This window comes from Gopherus evgoodei, chromosome 14 (genome assembly GCF_007399415.2).
Source record: "Gopherus evgoodei ecotype Sinaloan lineage chromosome 14, rGopEvg1_v1.p, whole genome shotgun sequence".
NCBI classification, from domain to species: Eukaryota; Metazoa; Chordata; order Testudines; family Testudinidae; genus Gopherus; species Gopherus evgoodei.
Window position 1 is genome coordinate 21,270,190 of NC_044335.1, and position 19,569 is coordinate 21,289,758.

General features: G+C 50.1%; 1 protein-coding gene across 4 annotated transcripts in view; it reads right to left on the reverse strand.

Moving 5' to 3' along the window:
- The window catches only part of SRC (SRC proto-oncogene, non-receptor tyrosine kinase), a 74,060-nt gene that overhangs the window by 7,381 nt on the left and 47,110 nt on the right, over positions 1-19,569 (reverse strand). For 2 of the 4 annotated variants that reach the window (XM_030533469.1, XM_030533470.1), the window contains exons 5-13: positions 19,222-19,239; positions 12,620-12,652; positions 11,473-11,571; positions 10,401-10,504; positions 5,299-5,448; positions 3,909-4,064; positions 3,103-3,282; positions 2,128-2,204; positions 834-987 (exon numbers count right to left, since the gene is read on the reverse strand). In XM_030533469.1, coding sequence (XP_030389329.1) covers positions 834-987; positions 2,128-2,204; positions 3,103-3,282; positions 3,909-4,064; positions 5,299-5,448; positions 10,401-10,504; positions 11,473-11,571; positions 12,620-12,652; positions 19,222-19,239 — 971 coding nt within the window. The remainder of the gene's footprint in view (positions 1-833; positions 988-2,127; positions 2,205-3,102; positions 3,283-3,908; positions 4,065-5,298; positions 5,449-10,400; positions 10,505-11,472; positions 11,572-12,619; positions 12,653-19,221; positions 19,240-19,569) is intronic. The other 2 variants (XM_030533471.1, XM_030533472.1) reach the window with 2 other exon arrangements.

The window sequence follows — 19,569 nt, forward strand, 5'->3', positions numbered from 1 at the left end:
ACACGGAGAACAGAGGGATAGTGACACCACATGTAGCTGAGAGCTATTCTAGGTGGGAGGTTTCAACAGCCAGACTTGCAGACCCCCATTCAGAGGACTAGGCTACAGAATTAGCATTGGAGAAAAGTTATGCCTGCCTCCTCTGCAGCCCGTGGCACTAGTGATGGTGATTGCTTCCCCCTTCCCTCTTACAGGGTCAGCAAGCACCTTACTAAGTTCTCATATCTAGGCGGGGACAGAGCCTGCATCCGGAGTAAGTCTGAAAAGCATAAGGTAGGGTCCCAAGTCCCATCCCCTTCACTTTCCAATAGCACCAGCAGGGAAGGGTGAGTAGAAGCAGTGAACAGGAGTTAAAGTACTGGTTTAAAAAGTACCCAGTATGGAGCAGCAGGGTCACCCCATACACATCTGAGCACAGGAGTGTGACTGCAGACTCTTGAGAAGTGCTGGATCAAGAGCCTTGCAGAGCCATGTCCCTCCACACCTGCAGTCTGTGCAGGCTCCCTCACCGGCTGGGGGCAAGGGATTACCTCAGCCTCCATGCCGTGTGTAAGTACTTGGCCCCTCTGCAGAGACCACCTGTGCCAGCAGGGCAGTCTATGCAGTGTGGGGGCCTGCCTGCAGGGAACCAGACAGACCCACAAACAGCAGCTGGAAGGTCATTCTTGAGCTGGACTGGACTTGAAACTAGGAGCACATACCAATGGCTTGTGCCACCTTGCCCTCACCTGCTTGGAAATGCTAAGCAGTTTGGGCCTCAGTCATTTCCATTTTCCACAGCTCCCTTTCATACCCGCACATAAAGGCTATGCACCCCCTCCCACTGTCCATACCTTGCCTGGCCGTGTATTCATTGTCCTCAATCAACCGGGCCAAGCCGAAGTCGGCTACCTTGCACACCAGGTTTTCCCCCACCAGGATGTTGGCAGCTCGGAGATCCCGATGGACGTAGTTCATCCTCTCCACGTATGCCATTCCAGATGCGATCTGTAGCTCACACATGCGACAGTGCGCAGAGAACGTTAGATGCTACAGGACACGGTTTGCCAAAGCACTAGACCTCACAACTGTGCTTGTGTTAATGCAAGCTGCTTGCAGCTGCGTTGTGGGCATGGTAAACATAGCCGGCACTCCAGCAGCAACCTGGGAAGCTCTGCCGGAGGTGCAATAGAGGTAGTAAAGTGACAACCCAACATCTGCCTGGGGGCTGGGTCACACTGAGCTGATAGGATTTGGAAGGGACTTGCAGTTATTTTGCAATGCTTCATCAAGTGAATGCAGGTTTGTGGCCATTAAAAAAAAAAAAAAGACACCAGGGCAGAGGGGACGACGACAAAAGCCTGGCAGCGAAGAGGTATTTTCTTCCCCAGGATTCTACGTGAAATACCACCCAGAGCCCCAGACTGGGGGCCTTTTCTATAGCAGCCAGGTCAGGGCAGTAAAACCTGATGGGACCAGTCCAGTGGCAGGAGCCAAGCTAGGGACGACAGCTGCTTTTTGTTCCTGTGTGTGCACCATAGAATCAGGGCTACAGATCTAGCACAGGACCCCTCGCAGTTTTCCAGAGTACAGCTCGAAGTTTGTGACCCTCCAGAGCCCTATAAATCTGCTTAGGGCAGGCTGCTATTAACCTTTCACCACGGAGGTGCTGTAACACCAGCAACTGCTGACAAAGACCCAGAAGGCAGGTGATCCAAAGTCTAGCACTTTCTGGCTCTGGCTGTGCCCTGACCATTGATACAGCAATTGTGGCAGAGAAACAGAAAGGAGATAAGGGCAAGTGGGACAGAGGCTGTCCCATTCTGAACAGATTCTTCCTCTCTTCCCCGCCCACCCTGCCCCCATGGGATTGCTGGCTTTGGATCGGGTTACCCTCAAATTCAGAGGACAAGGACGTCTGAGGCAGCACCTCAAACTCTGGGGGACATTTCACTTTGGTGCTCGTGGATTCCTGTTGGTCTTGGATTGTGCTCGTGAAGGCTGGCATGATGGTCCTGCCCTCTCTGGCAGCTGGACTCCCACACCCCACCCAGACCAGGCAGGAGAAGGCCTGAAGTCCAAGGGCCACAGTGGCCAAGAAGATAAAAAGGAAATTCAAACTGCAGCTCTCTAGTCAGCCAGACCCACCTGAGCCGCCATGTCCACCAGCTGGGGCAGCCGCAGATACTTGCCCATCTCCCCCTTCAGGAAATCCAGTAAGCTCCCTAGGGTGGAAAGGCACAGCCGTCAGCTGCTGTTAGGAAGGAGCGGACACAAGACTCTCGGTGTTTGAGCAGAACAGCAAAGAGGTGTCCTCATGCAGCTGCCCTTGGAGTTACTGGATGATGGGAAGTGGGGGGTGGGAGGCTGAGGAGTCTGCAGCCACCTGGGATTTCATTGCTGCACACTACAGCCACTTGGAACGCCATGGCAACAGTAGGGACAGAATCCAAATCCTCTGGCTCCAAAAAAACACAGGCCCCTGGCCGCTGAGCTAAGACCAATCTGTTAGCATGCCAGGGCCTATGACACATTGAGCAGCTCCAGTTCCATCCAGTCGGGGGCAGCAGTGCATGCACCAGAGTGGGAGTGTTGTAAGGCAGGAAGTTCTGGCCCAGAATCAGGTGTGATTATTCCTCTCTTCACAACCTGTGCCCTCCGTCTCCCCAGTCAGCTCCCAAGCAGGCCGTCTCCTTACCCTTCTGCACTCTAGTGGGCCCCAGCTCCCTTAACTCTGTCCCTTCTAGTAGGGAACGCTGCACACTGCCAAGGGCGGGTACCGCCAGTAAATATCCAACACGCCTTCTATGGAGGAATGGGTAAGACTGTGCTCAGCTGGCTGGGTCATTTATAGGTCTCCACCTCCGCCCACTAGGATCCGGCTTTCCATGTATGGGAGCGCTATGGAATCAGTTTTAGGAGAAAGATTCCTTCCAGCCCTCTCAGGTAGCTGCATCTCGCTGCTGCTGGTGGCCAGTGCAGCTTGCCCTACGCGCTTCTCTCTGCTCACACAGTAGGTTCAGTTACATATAGGAAGCAGTTCCTCAATTATCAGAGCCTATGACTGCCCCAGCCCCCCTGTCCAGCTGCCCCAGCTCTACCCCCTGGGTGCCAGGCACTCACCTTTGCTCATGTACTCCGTTACAATGTAAATGGGCTCCTCCGACACCACCGCATACAGCTGAACCAGCTTCTCATGACGGAGTTTCTTCATCACCTGGGCCTCCTGCAGAAATGCCTCTGGAGACATGGTGCCAGGTTTCAGAGTCTTTATGGCCACCCGGGTGGTGCCATTCCAGGTTCCTGGAGCAGAAGCCAGAGCCAGTTTATGAAGCAGCCCCTGGAGGATTAGGCACTGCCTTTACAGGCGCTCACCTAGGGGCACGGTGCCCAGCACCCAGTCACAGCCAGATTATGCCATGACATACTATCAACAGGATGTGCAGGGATGATGCTGCACCAGGCATGGAAGTCCTACAAGTGCACAGCCCAACTAGCACAGGGAAAGCTGCAGAGTTCACCATGTCCCACCCGACTTCTAACACATCAGCATTCCTTGGCCAGTGCGGCTGCAATCCATGGCTCTCTGACGGTGCTAGAAGTTATTCCCTCCCACCCCATTTATACGGCCTGTTTGGTGGGCAGAGACGCTCCCTCAGAGTGCCCTTGGGGGCACTTGCAGCACTGGGGATGCTTTGCATTACTCCATTGAGCACCCCCTACTCCCACCCAGGTAGGAGACATCAGCCAGGAAGGAGGGATTACTCAACTTGCTGCAAGGAATAAAAGGCTGAAATTTCTATTCGCTCATCCAGCCCTCAATGTCAGAAATCCAGCTGGCTCATTAACAAGTCAAGATGAGCAGACACTCCATGGCCCAGGCACCTGCTGCCACCGCCGCAGGCATGTGTGTTTGGAAGAATCCTTACCCATCCACACTTCTCCAAAGCAGCCTTGGCCCAGTTTCACCTCCAGTCGCAGAGACTCCCTGGGGATTTCCCAAGCATCCTTAGCAAGTCCTTGCGTTTGGGGCTTGGCAGTTGGGCACACGTTTGTGAGACGGTGGCACAAGCCATCAGCATGTTCTGGCAAGGGGGAAGGTAGACAGGCATCGGGGGAGTTTAGATAGATGGCATCTGCCAGCCTCCAAAGCGGCAGAGTCTGTTCTGATCATCATCTCCTCCCTTCTTACTTAAAATCCCACTATTTGGCTATCCCCGTTTTATTTCAGTAGGAAGGGTGCCTAGGACCCTTTTGCTTGGGGCGCTACATTCCATGTGGAAGACAACATCCCCCCTCCACACTTCAGATGGAGCCAGCCATTCACTGCTTACTTGCTACGGCATTTAGGCTAGAGGTCTCTAGGGGGTCGTTCTCTGCATTGCAGAGGGAAGGGAAAAAACAAACAGTCTGCCTTCCTTGATAATTTCCCTCTTAACATCTAGGCATGTCTCCCCTGCTGAGACATGACATCTCCTTAGGAGACAAGGGCTAGAGGGGAGGGATCCTCATGTTTACTCCCTCTATCTAAAATCACCAAGTCTCCTGGTATCCTGTATATTTTCAGGGAAGTGAAAACAGACCTTTGGTGTCTCTTTTTGGTTGCTCGACCTGCCAAAATAAAGCTGTGGGCCAACCCCAGGCCTCCCATCCCCACCACAATGCAGCCCTAGGGCTTTCTACACTGGGGATTTTTTTATTGGCAAAGTTATTCATCATTGCCAACAATGGTGCAGCTGTGTCGGTGGTAGCTTGTAAGGAAGCACTAAGATAGAAGATGTCAGCAGCCCTATCTAATAAAACCTGATCAGAGCAAGTCTAGAGGGATGTAGTGTTGAATGCCAGAAGCTGCAGGAGCCTTGTCTACACAAAGGTCCCACCACTGCAGCTACTGAGGGAGCTGCTCCAACCTTCTCCCCACTCCCCATTGTGAAGAGGGAGACAGACACAGCCTCAGTTCATATGCAAGGCCCTACATAGCCTGCCCCTAACTACCTCTCTGTGCCTCCGTACACCCCCCTCAGATGTCTCCATCTCCTTCTCCCACTCTCAATGCTGTGCTTTTACCAGGCTGTTCCCCATACCCTCACCCTAATCTCATCTGTCCAGCCCCCTCTCCCCTCCTTCAACCCCAACTCTTGGGGCAATACACCCTCTCCTCTGTCATTAGTAACCCACAGGCCCTTCTTTTCCTAGATCTTGTCCCAGGCCTGGCTACACTTTACTTTGCGTAGGCCGTAAACAAATGCAGGGCAGGAAATAGGTTCAGCTGCATTCGGTACAAGTGCAGGGCGCTAATACCGGTCTCACGACACCTACTGGAGTAATACGCCACCAGCTGCTGCAGGTTGTTGAACTGCGTGCGGGAGGTGATGTAGAAGCCACCGCTGTCCAGCTTGCGGATCTTGTAGTGTTTCACGTTGAGCCCCTTGGCATTGTCAAAGTCAGAGACCGAGAGGCAGTAGGCACCTGTGGGGAGACCAGGTGCACCTCAGTTCTCCTGCCCTGGTTACCTTGAGGGGACACTTCAAGAACAGGGGGAAAATGACTGAGTAGGGTGCAATACAAGTGCACGTCTCGTTCCTCTGAGGTTTACAGGAAGGGAATGCTGGGGCAGGGGCGCTCATGCTCTTTAGAGACGTAACTCGGTTGATGTGTCATCCTAAGACTGGGACAAGTTGAACAGGCCTAAGGTAGCCAGTGTGACTGAGTAAGACGAGGGGAGAACCAGTGCAAACAACTGTTGGGTGTGACAGCTGCCCGTTGCTTTCTGCCTGGTGCTGTACAGCTGCAGGGCGTGGGAATACACACAGCCTTGCTGACAGTCCCATCCCGCTGGGAAGTCTTGATCCTGTGTCCATGGAAGAGATTCTAGACATGCCAGTGCAACAGGACAGCAACTTCACAGCAGCCACTCAGACAGGTGTATCCCTGACCACTTCTCTGGCCCATACATCACATAATCTTTGTTCCACTTTCACTGGATTGGCTTAACAAGGTATCAACAGAAGAGCGGAGGGGAAGAAACGTGAAAGGAGTTGCACCAAAATGCGGAGTACACAAAAGGGCAGGCACAAAACCCAGCCACTTCCCGTTAAATGGGGACATGGCTCTTCAGTGGAATGTACAGGGAGATACAGAATATTTTGGTGAGGTGTCTAGGATCAGCTGGCCCTGCCATCATCTCCCTGTGGGGAAGTGAGGGTAAGAAGACAAAGGTACCTCCCTGTGTGATTCCCGGATGAGATATGAATAGGAAGAGTCCCTGCTGGCTTACGGGAGCCAAGCCAGGAGAGGGGAAACAGCTGGCAAAAGGGAACGTGATCTCTGGAGCCTTGCTAGTGCTGGTTGGGTTGGCAACAGGGCAGGCAGCCATGTGAGAGGAGCGAAGATGAATGCACGACTGGGAAAGGCTCCAGATAACAACAAAAGCAACAAAGGAGGAATCTGCCTAGGCAGGAACCAGCCGAGTCCCAATCCCCAAAAACGGGAATAGTTGGATTGTGGGAGCCGGAAGGGTGGGGAGGAGAGCTCCAAGCCCCCCCCTTTCTGAGAGGAAGTAAGAGGGTGTTGCACTGCCAAAGCGCCTTGGATGGGTTGTTGCTAGATATGAGAGAGTGACAGACCCCCTCTGGCTAAAAACCATGTTTAAAGCCAATCTCAATTTTCTTCATCAGCTTCTCAAAGGAAGAGCCCAGGCTAATCCCCAAACCCGAACACCCTCCAGCTTTGGAGGACATTGGGATTCTGGAGCCCACTGGCGGCTCCAGGTCAGCACTTCATGCACCAGCCCAGCACTGCCATCTTTAGGCTGCCAGCTCTGCAGAGGACGGCTGGTACTTTATTTCACTGGAATTTAAAAAAAAAAAAAAGATCATGCTGATTCTAAGACTTAATTAAGTATTTTCAGGAGCTCCCAGACCTCCATTTGGTGCCAAAATTTGACCAGTGTTCTGTTCATTAACAGGAGTGCCAACCCAAGTGTTCAAAAATAGTGGGTCAGCCCCCTTCCAAAAGCCATAACATTTTTAAAAACAAAAAAAACCAAAAGTCTAAATGCCTCTGATTCTTGAACCTTTGTAGGGGCAGGTGGAGTGGATAGGGATCACATTTTCCAGCTTTCCTCTGCAATCAGGAAGGGCTAATAAAACCACAAATGTTTTATAAAAATCACATGACTCCACGAGCTGAAGCTTCATTGCAAGTCTTGCAGTATCTGCTGGTTCCCACCTCCCAATAAAGTCATGAGAGCTGGAAAACACTGAATTAAGCCTAAAAATACCCCTTGTGAAGTGCAACACCTTCTATGCAGATGGGGAAACACTGGCAGAGCCACAAAGCAATTTGTTCACAGTCTCACAGTGAGCCAGTGGCTGAGTTAGGAAGAAAATCCATGTGCCCTGGCTCCCAGTCCCAAACATTATACCATGTAGCCCCCTTAGGGTCTGTCTACACTGCAGCTGGGAAGCATAATTCCCAGCACGAGCAGACTACCACTAGCTCTGCTCGAGAAAGTGCATTAAAGATAGCAGCGTGGACATCACAGCACAGGAGGCAGCTCAGACTAGCTGTCCTAGTCCAAGCCTACCCGAGCCCCTGGGTCCAAGCTCAGGTGACTAGCCAGAGCCACTGCTAGTGTCTACACTGCTATTTTGAGTGCTCTCCCATCGTGGGGAGATAGTGTGGGTTGACTGACTCGCGCTAAGAACCACACTCTGCAGACGTACCTTTAAAGGGCCTTTTCTACCCAACACTTGGCACTGGACACGTGTGGAAGCAGCACATCGCCTCTACAGTTATCCAACTGCTCACTGGCAGTAGTCCTGAGACCAAGGCATCCCCCAGAGGCCTCGAAGAGCAGATTAGCTTTTCTTCTCAGCCCTGGAGCACCCACCAGCCACCCACCGATCAGCTGTTTAGCGGCATGCAGGCGGTGCAGGGGGGAGGGTGCGGAGCAGGGGCAGAAAGAGGCGGGGAATGGGTGGGGCCTCAGGGCAGAGCGGGGGTGGAGTACCCACCCACTCAGACAGAAGAAAGTTCGTGCCTGTGTTTCTTCTCATGCCCTCTTACAAACAAGCCTATGAATTAAATCAAGCTATTGCTTCAATGGGCTGAGGAAGGAGTGCGCACGTGTTATTTCCATTTTTAAACGTTGGGGGACAATGGAGACTCCGCCAGATGCGGGCACTCTAGGCAGGCAAGCAGGGTCAGTCCTGGCGAGGGAGTGGTTTGGACTCATTTCAGGGCAAAGAGGCCTCCACACACAAAAATAAAATATGCAGCTTGCATGACCCAGTGAGCTACTGTCAACCAGCTCAACAGACTTGTGCTGTTGTGGAGTGCCGAAAATCCGCCTCAGCACAAATCCAAACCAAGACAACTCTCGAGCAGTGAAATGTTCCAGGCTTCCTCTTTTTATTGGTTTAAATGGATTTTTTGCAGCAAAAGACAGACTCACTCCCTAGAGCCCTGGCCAAATCCTTATATGGGTGGTGACCCTGTGTTCACATAGGTTCACCCAGTCGTTGAAGTGGGAGAAGTTAGTCTGAACTTCCCCTCCTGAACACGCTTTCCTGGAACTCAGGAGATGCAGAGCCGGGAACTGAGCTAACATAGACATCTCATGTGACCTTGAGAAACTCCCTGGGCCTCAGTTCCTACTCTTCAAAATGGGGATAATCTCCCTTCTTCTCTGTCTGACCTCTAAAGGCTAAGCTCTTGTGGGGAGGGACTGCCTTCCCAGGAGTTTGTACAATGCCTGCCACAGAGCCCTGGACTTGGGCAAGATCTCTAGGCACTACAAGCATGATGGCTGCGTAGCATTGTCACCTTCCGCCCCAGAGGTGAGTGCACAGCAGAGGAGAGGGAGTGAGTCTGGTACACTTAGCCTGACTTGGGCTGCGGCGCTAAGAAAAGCCGTGGAGATGTTACAGTTCTGGCTGGAGATTGGGCTTTGAAGCCTAGGGATGGGGGTGGGCTTCAGAGCCCAAGCTCCAGCCCACATCTACAGAGTTATTTTTAGTTCAGTAACCTGACCTCCACGAGCTCGAGTCTGAGCCAGGCTCTGAGACTCTCTGTGTAGACTCACGCGAGCTCTCCTTGAGGTGGCTACAGTGTCACAGGCAGTGGTGAGCAGTGGCACAGGCTAGCTGCGAGGGGGACAAACCTGCTCCGGACACCAGGGGTACATACTCAGGGCAGCTTGCCATGCTGCCAGTCCCTGCTCCCCATGCTTCCACAGCTACCCTACTATCTGCAGGGCACTAGTGTAGCAAGAGCTAGGGCGAGCTGCCAACGCGAGCTGGGAATCGCACGCCCAGCTCCAAGCACAGATGAAGTCTACGCCTGAAGCACATGGGAATCCATCTAGAGGAGGGTTGCTACGTAAATTACTATATACCCCTGTTTATACCAGTCCTAAACTTCACCGTCCCACCCACCAACTTCAGAACATCTCATGTCAGCAGGCAGAGAGCTGCTTGGGACCTTGGATTGCACGCTCCAAACGAGCTTGGAGACAGCCCCAGAACTCACCCATGTCAGAGACACAACATTCAGCTCCCCTCCCCAGTTATATCAACTAAATATCCCCCCCCCCAATCTAAATCTCTGTACGACTCAGAGCAATTATGCTGCTTGCTCTGACCTGGGTGCACTCAGTGCAAGGCTGGTGAAATCTTAGCAAGCACAAGCGCCCAGGGCAGATGTAATTCACAGTCAGGCTCTGCCGATGCAGAGGCCGCTGCTACCCGGGTATAAGCTAGTCTGCTCCACCCCTCAGCCAGGTCCTCACACAGTCTTCATGAAGCAGCTCAAACCCAACAGCCCCTGGCACTAGAGGAAGGAGGGAACTGCAGAGTTCCCCGTTGCCATTGGTTACCCAGCTATTCCCAGCTCAGTGACCCAGTTTCTGCACTGTTCTCGGGGTGGGGGGGAGCAGGGGGAGAGGCAAGCAGAAGATCGGAGACTGTTTACAGACTTTTCAATCCCACCCAGCTCTCAGCCAATTGGCTGGGGAAAGGGGGGGGGGGACCTCCCATTGGAGCAGGCTGGCTGAGCGGTGACAGATTAAAAGCAAGAAGGTCACCGATTAAGGGTGAGTACTGGCCTTTGGTGCAGGACAAGGGTTCTGGGGGTACTGCAGACAGCCTGCCCCTATAGGCACAGGATAGGGGACACTATAGGGGTTGCATGTACAGAGACGGGGGGCCTCTCAGCAATGCCAGCTAGCATCTCCTCCTTCCATCTTTGTGAGAGGGAGCCCAGAGCCTGAGGAAGACGCGTGGACCCAGCAGACTGGCCACCCACTGCATTGTGCCTCCAGATCCTGACAGAAGCACCATATAGGGATGGTTCTCCAAGACTTAACCACCCCATAGGCCTTTGCCATGGACCTAAGCGCCTGCCGGGGACCCAGTTACCTTTGGTGGTTTCACTCTCCCTCACCAGGAAGGTTCCTCGGGGGTTCTCAGAATTGAGCAGGAGCCGCTCTGACTCCCGGCGAGTGATCTTGCCAAAATACCACCTGGAAGAGCAAGCAACAGATCAGCACAAGGAAAACCCCTTGGATTCAGACGCGCCTCATTACTGCTACCACGTTTTAGAGAGGGATGCCCCAACATCCCCTCCCCCACAGCTAGAACCAAGGGTTGCATTAACAGCCAGAGGCATTCATCAGAGTTCTCAAATCCCAACAGCTAGGAGGCTAGGGATCTACTGGGAAAGATATAATTAGGTAAACAGCAAAAGCCTCTCCCTCCGCCCTCACTCCCGCGCAATTCTGTGTCATACGCAGTCACTTGTCTTTTTTAATTAAAGTGTCCCGCAGGCATCCCAGCCCAGTGTTACTCCAAGAACTCTGTCCCCCCCAGATGTGGAGCAGAAAGTGGGTGTTATTTTTACAGCGTAGTGGAAGCTGCAGGAGCGCCTGCAGCACTGTTCAGATGAGAGTCTTGTGTGATTTGGGGTTAGCCCTGTCAAGCCTTCCAGCATGGTGCATGCAACCTGTCAGGGTAGATTTACATAAAAATTAGTGGTGCAGCCTATTGCACATGCCTAGTTTGCACAGACCACTACCATGATTGCATACACAAATAGGGCCATTGCAGGTGCAAATGTGCCTACTGGCATGCTACCCCTAATTTGCATATGCAAATTAATCAACATCTTGCATATGCAATTAAATGCCTATTTGGTCTGGGGGGAAAAAACACACACACACACAAAACCACCCCAGATTCTTTAGGGCCACATTTACTACACAGGCCACCCCGGGCAGTTGCTCAAGACGGATTTCACTGTATATGGCATGAAAACATATCTAGTCTTAACATTTGGCTTTGAGCATGCCTGAGAAAAACAAAACATTTAACAGAGTGGCAAGCTCAGAAAGCCCACAAAAGCCTTTAGGAGGCTACAAAAAATGTCTGAAAAAATATACTTGGCAGGCTGTTTGCATTGTTCTTTTAAACCGTCTAAAAAGATTTCAATTACTCTTCAGCCTGGATGGAGTCTGAGGGTGCGACATAGTTACTGGGGATGTAGCCCGTTTGTCCTGTTGTGAGGGAGTGAGCCAGCCACCAGTCTCCTTCCCTGGAAGAGAAATAAAGAGAAAAAGATATTTAAAAAGAGGAATTTCGAGCAGTGACATCATCCCCAAGCAGCTGGCAACAAAGAGTGGACTCTCTGGGCTGGAGGTATTGCAAACAGGCAACCCTGGCCCTTTCAGGGAGGTCACTGGCACCGGGGTTATTTCCAAGTTAGTTCTTCTGGATTGTTTTGCTTAGGTCACTGTTGGGTGCCCACGGCTTTACTGAACTGGGAGATGTTCAGAGATCCAAAGCTACAGTCAGAATGGACTGAAACCTGATTTAGAGTCAACAGGGCAAGGGAGAAGCTCTCGAAGGTTCAGGGCGAGTTAGTTCAGACTGTGAGCCCTACTATATGCCCACCTTCCCATGTTCCCTGTGGTCATTACTAGGGTTGCCAACCCTCCCAGATTGGTCTGGAGTCTCCAAGAATTAAAGATTAATCTTTAATTAAAGACTGGCATGTGATGAAATCTCCAGGAATATATCCAACCAAAACTGGCAACCCTACATTACAGATGAGCAGCGGAATTGGTTAGGCCACAGAAAGCATCGCTCTTTGCTCTCAATATTATTTTTACCGTCAACTACAACTGCTCCCCACGACAGTCACTAGAAATTCACCTTGAAGTACCATCTCCAAAGGACTATTAGAACCACTGGGGGGCAATAGCCAAGCTGGCAGGGGAACTAATAATGGAGCTTTGCTCCCAGAGGGCTGAGTTTAAGGGGCCGAGCACCTGCAATTCCCATCAACGCGGGGGGATTTACCACTGACCATTATGACAGCCCACGGCACCAGCAAACCAAATGCTCTAGGAAATACATTGGCAACAAGGGTTAAACTGCTCCGGTATCAGGGTGCCCTACGTTAATTCAGAAAGGCCATTTGACCAGAGATTCCAGTGCGGATACCACGTTGATCCCATAAGGCATGCGATTGCCACAGTCACTGTGCGATCACTCTCACATACACACAGCACAGGCGACAGCCTTTTAAATAAGGAAACTCCTTACTTAAAAAGGGCACATCAGATACCCATTGAAAATACCTTTGGAGCCATCTGAATTTGAACCAAGTCTGGCTGAAGTGTGAAGCATTGGAAATCCCAGAGAGCAGAAAGAACAGGGAAGCAGAGAAGGAAAAGAAAAAAAGAAAAGAAAAGAAAAAAGCAGAATAACTGTGATAATTAAATAAAGGATGCTAGAAAAGACGGCCAAACAAAGGAGACTTGTTTGTTAAATGCAAATCACATAAAAGCAACAAGAGGGAAGAGAGGAAAAAAGGGGAGGGACAGAGCGTGAAAAATAGATGATTAAGCCATGAACATCACTTAGCAGGGGCTTGGTTGGCGCTGCCATTTACTTTGGCGGCAAAACACCTTCTGAATTCAGTGGGAACAGGATGGTCATGACTGGCGTCAGGTTTCATGTAATCTCTCCCTATCGCTGATCCTGTATGAGGAGCTTACATGACTGGGTGAGGGACTCTCCCAGCAGAAATGGATCCAGGCATAGGTGCCGACTGTGGATGCTGCAGGGCTGGAGAACCCATGGGAAAAAAATAGCAGGTACTCAGCACCCACCAGCCACAGTTGTTTGGTGCAAGATTGGCAGCTTGGGGAAGGGTGAAGAACAGCAAGCCAGGGCCTGGAGGCGGGACACGTAGAGCGAGGGCAGCGGTGGAGCCTCATGGAAGGGGCCAGAGCACCCCTGGGAAACGTAAAAGTTGGTGCCTATAGATCCATGCTTCAGTATTGGGCTGCCTGGGGAGCTCAGAGCTACTGCTGTGTTATTCCAGGAGTCACTTTAAGCTGTCTAGGAGTTCAGTTATTCATGGGGTCATGCACAAGTTGCTGGCTGCAGCCCTGGTGAGATGTGGTACCATAAGCTTTATGTGAAGCAAGCAAGAGGCACACAGCAGTGACTCCTGCTCCATGCGGTACATGCTCCTCTCTCTCCAAATAACTAACCCTGAAAGCACTCCCTGAATGCCAAGGTGGTTTAGAATGTCTTTATCTTGCAGAATTTCACAAGTGAGGCCTTGGCTGCTGGGTGGACAAACCCTCCATGTGGATTTGAGAATACATTTCCTCAGAACAGAGGGTCTCAGACTCCACCAAGCTGTTTCATAGACTACGAAGACAGCACTAACTCCCCGAAAAGACCACCTCCCTGCACTTTGAAAGGAATGAGTATATGTACCCCTAACACAGCTATACACAGATCAGATGGCACAGGGAGATAGTAAATTAATGGAGATATCCTATTTTTTATTTATTCACACAGTAACCTGGGAAAATGGGCAGGAAAATTTTCCAGTCCAGACACAAAGCTCAAATATTCCTAACTGCATGGGCAAAAGTGCATCGTTTGCCCATGGGATTATGCATAGCCATTTACACGTACAATTACTGCTACTGTGCACATGTTTAGTGACTAGATGTACAAGTTGTTAAAATCTATTTTAAAAAGTCTCCTTCCTCACCTACACCAGGAAGATGGATCCAATGTATATGCCCACAAAAAACGTTACTTGCCCCAAGTACAATTTTACAAGGCTGGAATTTGAGATGAGCCAATCTAGATTATTCTGATTCATCACTGTAGTGTCTAAACACATCTAGGGGTTATTAGATGGATAACGGGATAGTCAAGCCCACCATCTTGCCACAATAAAAGTACGGCCCTCATTTCCATTAGCAGCGATCTGTGATGAGCAGGCTGGTGAAGTGAGAAAACAAATCCAGGGCAAGGACTTCGTTGCACCAGTTCCCAGATTTTCACTGGGTGTCTTGGGGGATTCTTGTAAGTGGGTCACGAGCAGAAAGGAATGCCAGAAGACTGGGGAAGTTTTGTTCTATGGGAGATGGCAGTTATATTACGGAGACTGTTCTATCAGAGTCAGATGGGAGGGAGGAAGGAAGAGTATGTGTCTAATTTACTGTGACTGCAGGATAAACAATTCTACAAGAACTCGGCAGATTCCTGATAAGGGTCTTGAGAGACTTTACCAGAGGATTCATATTTTCAGAACAATGTTTCAAATGAATGGATAACTTGAGGTTTTTTTAAAGGCACATTTTAAGAGATGGTCTGAGCTAACAAAAGAAACCGAGCCACACATCTTCCAGATCTGAACTCTCCGCCTTAAACCCTGGGGAAATTCAAATCCACTGCTAGTCCCTCCCTGCACAATGGGCTAACCCAAAACCTGGATCCAGACCCCTCAGTCTTTGGTGGCTCAGGCTGTCTCATGATCCATTTTGCAGGAGTTTTCTCTCTGTATAACGGTGAAATATGGTGCATCTGCAGGTGCACCAATACTGCCCCATTAGCAAGCACATCTATTTACAAGGCCAGTGCAGTGGTGTTTAACATGTTTGTGACAGTCACTTGACCCAGTGAAACTGTCCACACAACTGCCCATGTTTGCATCTACCATGCTGCCCAATGAGATCTTGGGCAAGTCACTTTCCCTCGGTGCCCCACCTGCAAAATAGCACTGCCCTGTCTCTCAGGGGTGTAGCATACACATACATTGAAGGTTATGAGGTGCTTAGATAACACAGGAATGGGGGCCAAATAAGTAGCTAAGATAGATAGCAACAACACATTCTGGGAAACTCAGGTCAACTATGCCATCCTGCCTCAGCAGAGGTAACAGTGACAGAGGAGATGCATGGAGAGCAATCCAGGGGGCAATGCACTCTGGGAGCTCTTACTAAAGAGAGCTGGGAGGCCTGGCCAAGCTGCTTACACACCCATAATCGGGATCCGGTCTCCACTGCAACATCCAGGATGTTGGCAGATGGTCGCATCCTAACAAACTGTTGCCTAAGTAGGTAGGTATGCTGCCAGTGGGCCACTCTGAAGAGGGATCCCTCTCCATGGAAAGGCGTGGGGAATAGCTCAAGGGATTCCACAGCTCCTCCCATGCCAAACTGATGTGCCAGCCACGGGTCCGTGCTGTACTGAATCCATTACGGGGGGACAGAGACTGGACAATGAGGATCAACAAGAGCTGGCTGAAAAGTGAAACTGAGATGGGAAATTCTGAGATTTCAAAATTTGGTTTCAGCCCAGATTGGGACAAAAAAGAAAAACAAACGAACAAACAAAAAAAACCCCACCCCCGCATCTGATTTTTTCCTCCCCATGAAATAAAAATATCCTAAAATGTTTCATTTTGATAAAGGCTAAAACGTTTTTATTGTTTCAGCCATATGACAGTTTGAGTAAAAATGATTAAGTCTAAATAAAATATTTAGATAATATTTTTTGACAGGGAAACTAACAAAAACCAACACATTTCAGAAGAGCGATTTGATTTCATCGACTCAGTATTTTCCAGTGGAGAACTGTTCCACCAGAGAAATTTTTGACCAGCTCTACTGAATGAGCAGAGTAAACCTCAATCTTTCCAGCCTGGCCAATGTGACAGGAAAGTCCAGCTTTGTGGGGGCGTGAATGTGTTGGGGGCGACCCATCCTGGGACAGAGGGGGAAGGCAGGCATGGAGACAATGATTTCAAGTGATTCTAGCTGTATCAAGGTTCCTTAACTGGGCCCCTGTCCCAGGTTATGCCTTGGTTATGCTGCAGCCAAGATTCCCAGAAGTGACTTCTCCTCATAAAAGGCCTCAATGTCTGAGGCACATCAGAGGCGTGACTTTTCAGAAAGTGCTGAGCTCCCACCCTCCGAAACCTTTACAAACATCTTCCCCAAAACAGAGGCAGCCAAACTCCCGAGTCACTTTGGGAAATCTTGGCCTGCTAATTTAAGCTGCATTGTAACCAGGTCGGGGATGACCGTGCCATCGGTTATAGCCGTAGTACAGAATGGCAACTGGGTCTCAGAGTCCTGCAGCTGAACTGTGAGGTGCTGGCGATCCTGATTAGTGGGTTTGGTTCAGCTCACTGTTAGATTGGAAGCTCCCTGGGGCAGGGTCTCTATTTGTACAGCACCTGGCACAACAGGTCCATGGAGAGGGCTCCTAGGTGCTACGAGAACACAAATTATTCTGGCAGTTCTAAACCAGGGGTGGATTTCTAATCACATCAAGTTTGGGAGATCCAATTATTCATTGGGAGTGGGTGGGCATTATTTGGGGGCCATCTCTATAGTGAGTATCATGAGCATTTAAAATGGTTCAGTCAGCCCCGACATTAGCTCTCATTAAGGGGTGGTAATGGAGTGGGGCAGCTCTTGTTACAAACTTGCTGTGCTATTCCCCAGTGACTTTGGCAGGCCCACACACCTTTTATACGAGCTATGGCTATAGGCTACCAAAGCTCAGGAGGCAGAGGAAAAGCCTTACCACTTACCACCTTCCCAGCTTTGCAAAGGTGTAGTCCCCTCCTGGCTAGGCACCTAAGTCTCTCCTCTTTAACCCAAGGATGGGAGACACTTGGCTGTTTCATTCCATAGGGGTCCATGCAATAGTCCTCTCTCACTCCAAGCAGATCCTTCTCAAGTTTAACTGAGTCGAAACAAGGTCAGCAACTCCAGAAGAAAACTGCTGAAGACACTGAGCTCTCTGTGGTTTCGGAGCAAACCCATAAACGAACCCAGATTGACTCAAAACCAGGCGTGGGTGGAAGTTTGTAACCCACTCAACCAGACACATTTCACGAGAGGTTACATGACTCTAGTTCCAATACCAAAGAGCCTGGATATATCGCCAGGCAGGATTTTCCAGCTGCCACATATTTTTCTAATAATACTTTGCAAAAGGAAAACAAAATGACTAGGTTTCGGGCTAACTGCATTCAGAACATGTGACTAGAATGCCAGCTCTACTGCTAGGTCAGCGAGAATGCTTGACAAGATGGGTGGTTATCCCAGGAATGTCTGCACATCTCAGTGTGTTAGGCAGAAGATTAAGGTTTTTTCAATCATTTAATATGTATAGGTTAGTCACTCCCCTAACAGCACTGCATGAAGCTGCTTTCTAAAGATGTTTTTTGACTCTGATAAAGTGAAGGTTGCAGCAATGCAGTTACACTGGATACTGTGAGGCATGCAGCTAGAAATATGATGCCTTTTCTTCTGCGTATTGCACCTTAAAATTTCCAAGAACTTTACCCACCCTGCAGAGATAGCCATTTTGTTCTCAGAGTTCCTGCAGCATGTACAAAGGAGACACACATACTTTGGAATAGTGAACAAATGTAATTTAGGCCATGGCTACACTCACACTTTACAGCGCTGCGACTTTCGCGCTCAGGGGTGTGAAAAAACACCCCCCTGAGCGCTGCAAGATACAGCGCTGTAAAGCGTCAGTGTAATCAGGGCAGCAGCGCTGGGAGCGTGGCTCCCAGCGCTGCACGCTACACCCGTAAGGGATGTGGTTTACGTGCAGCGCTGGGAGACCTCTCTCCCAGCGCTGCCGCTCCGACTACACTCACACTTCAAAGCGCTGCCGGGGCAGTGCTTTGAAATTCCAAATGTAGCCATACCCTCAGATGGAAAGCAGAGGTGCCTTTTGTGCATGGGAGCCAGGGGAACCTCCCCCAGATATTTGCACAATCCAGAATCCCCAATAGGCAGATCCCTCGTTTTAGGAGTACTCATTAGAAACCAAAGCTAGCGCTGGTACAAAATTAAGATTCCAAAAGTCAAACGTTCAAAAGGGGTCAGGAAACTCCCAAAGTTAAGGTTTCTTCTGCAACAGTGAACTCAGCCACTTCGCACATTAGAGAAATTTTATGGCTTGCGTTAATAATCAAAACCACATAGGAGTTGGAAACTGAAAAATTCCATTTGAGTAACACTACACAAGTAACATAGCAGGAGAAACCTCACAGTCAGGGAGTTATCGGATCTGCCAGTGCTCGATGTTGCAACCTTTAAGTGTTCCCTTCACATTTTAAATTTCCTTAGTTTTAGGAAGGTGGCAGGGGAAAGTGTAAGAACTCAGACAGATGTGTCTCCCACAGCACAGCCTTTGCCAGCAGAGCATGCACATTCCTTGAAGCATGGCTATTTGGCCAGTGCACTTTAAGAGCTCTGAAATGCATCTATTGATGGCTTGTCTGTGCATGCATACTTATTAAAAAGCACACACTTGGTTCCAGCGAAGAACAAAATTCAACACCTCTCCTACAGCATCCCTTTGCACCATCCTACTTCCAGCTGCATGCAACGTGCAGTGTAAAGAGCTGGCAAGAATGCCACCGGGGCAGCTGAAGTGATCAAGGGGTGCAGAGCCAGGAATTTCAGAGAGGCGGGGTGGAAGCAGTCCCCACTCAGTCCTGCCTGCATCCCCCATTGCCAATGGAAAGCAGGGGGCACTGGTGGCTTGGATGAAAGGGAGAAACCAAAAAGGGGGAGAGAAAAACAGGTAGGAAGTGCTTTGTTGGGAAGGGATGAGGGAAGAAGGTGCCAGACCTGGATGAGAAGAGGGCACTGAATTCACACCACTGCAGTATGGGCACATGGATCTAGGCAGGGCTAATTAGTAGTTAGAAAATGAACCTATAAAAGCTCGGGGGGGGGGGGAGGGAGGGAAGAGGGGGAAACAAAGGGACCCAAATGCAACTGTCATCGGGGACCATAAATAGACCACAAAACAACCCTCTCCCCAGCTGCCTTTTAGCTCACCTGGGAAGGAAGCTGGCTTTAAACAAAAAAGTAAAAAAACAGATACACACCTGACATCCACTTTTCTCCTACATGAAAGCATGTTGTGCATGAGAGAAAAAGAGACAGGGCTTAGATTAGAGGTACTGCACAGGTGCTGGCACCGCTGAACAGTGACTGGGAAGGAAGTGTGCATGGAAAGATCTCACAAGGCAATCAAAAGGGATTTGAGATCCGGTAGCCTTGAGTGAGGCTGTTAGCAACAGAGGAAAGCACAATAAACCCCTGGAGAGGTGTGATTTATTTAAAGACTGGGGAGACTGATGCCACTAGGCAGAGGAGAGATTTGGCAGCCAAGGGGCACCATTAATAATAGGACAATACTTCCCAATGGTCATTTGTTTTGGTGAGTGGTGGTG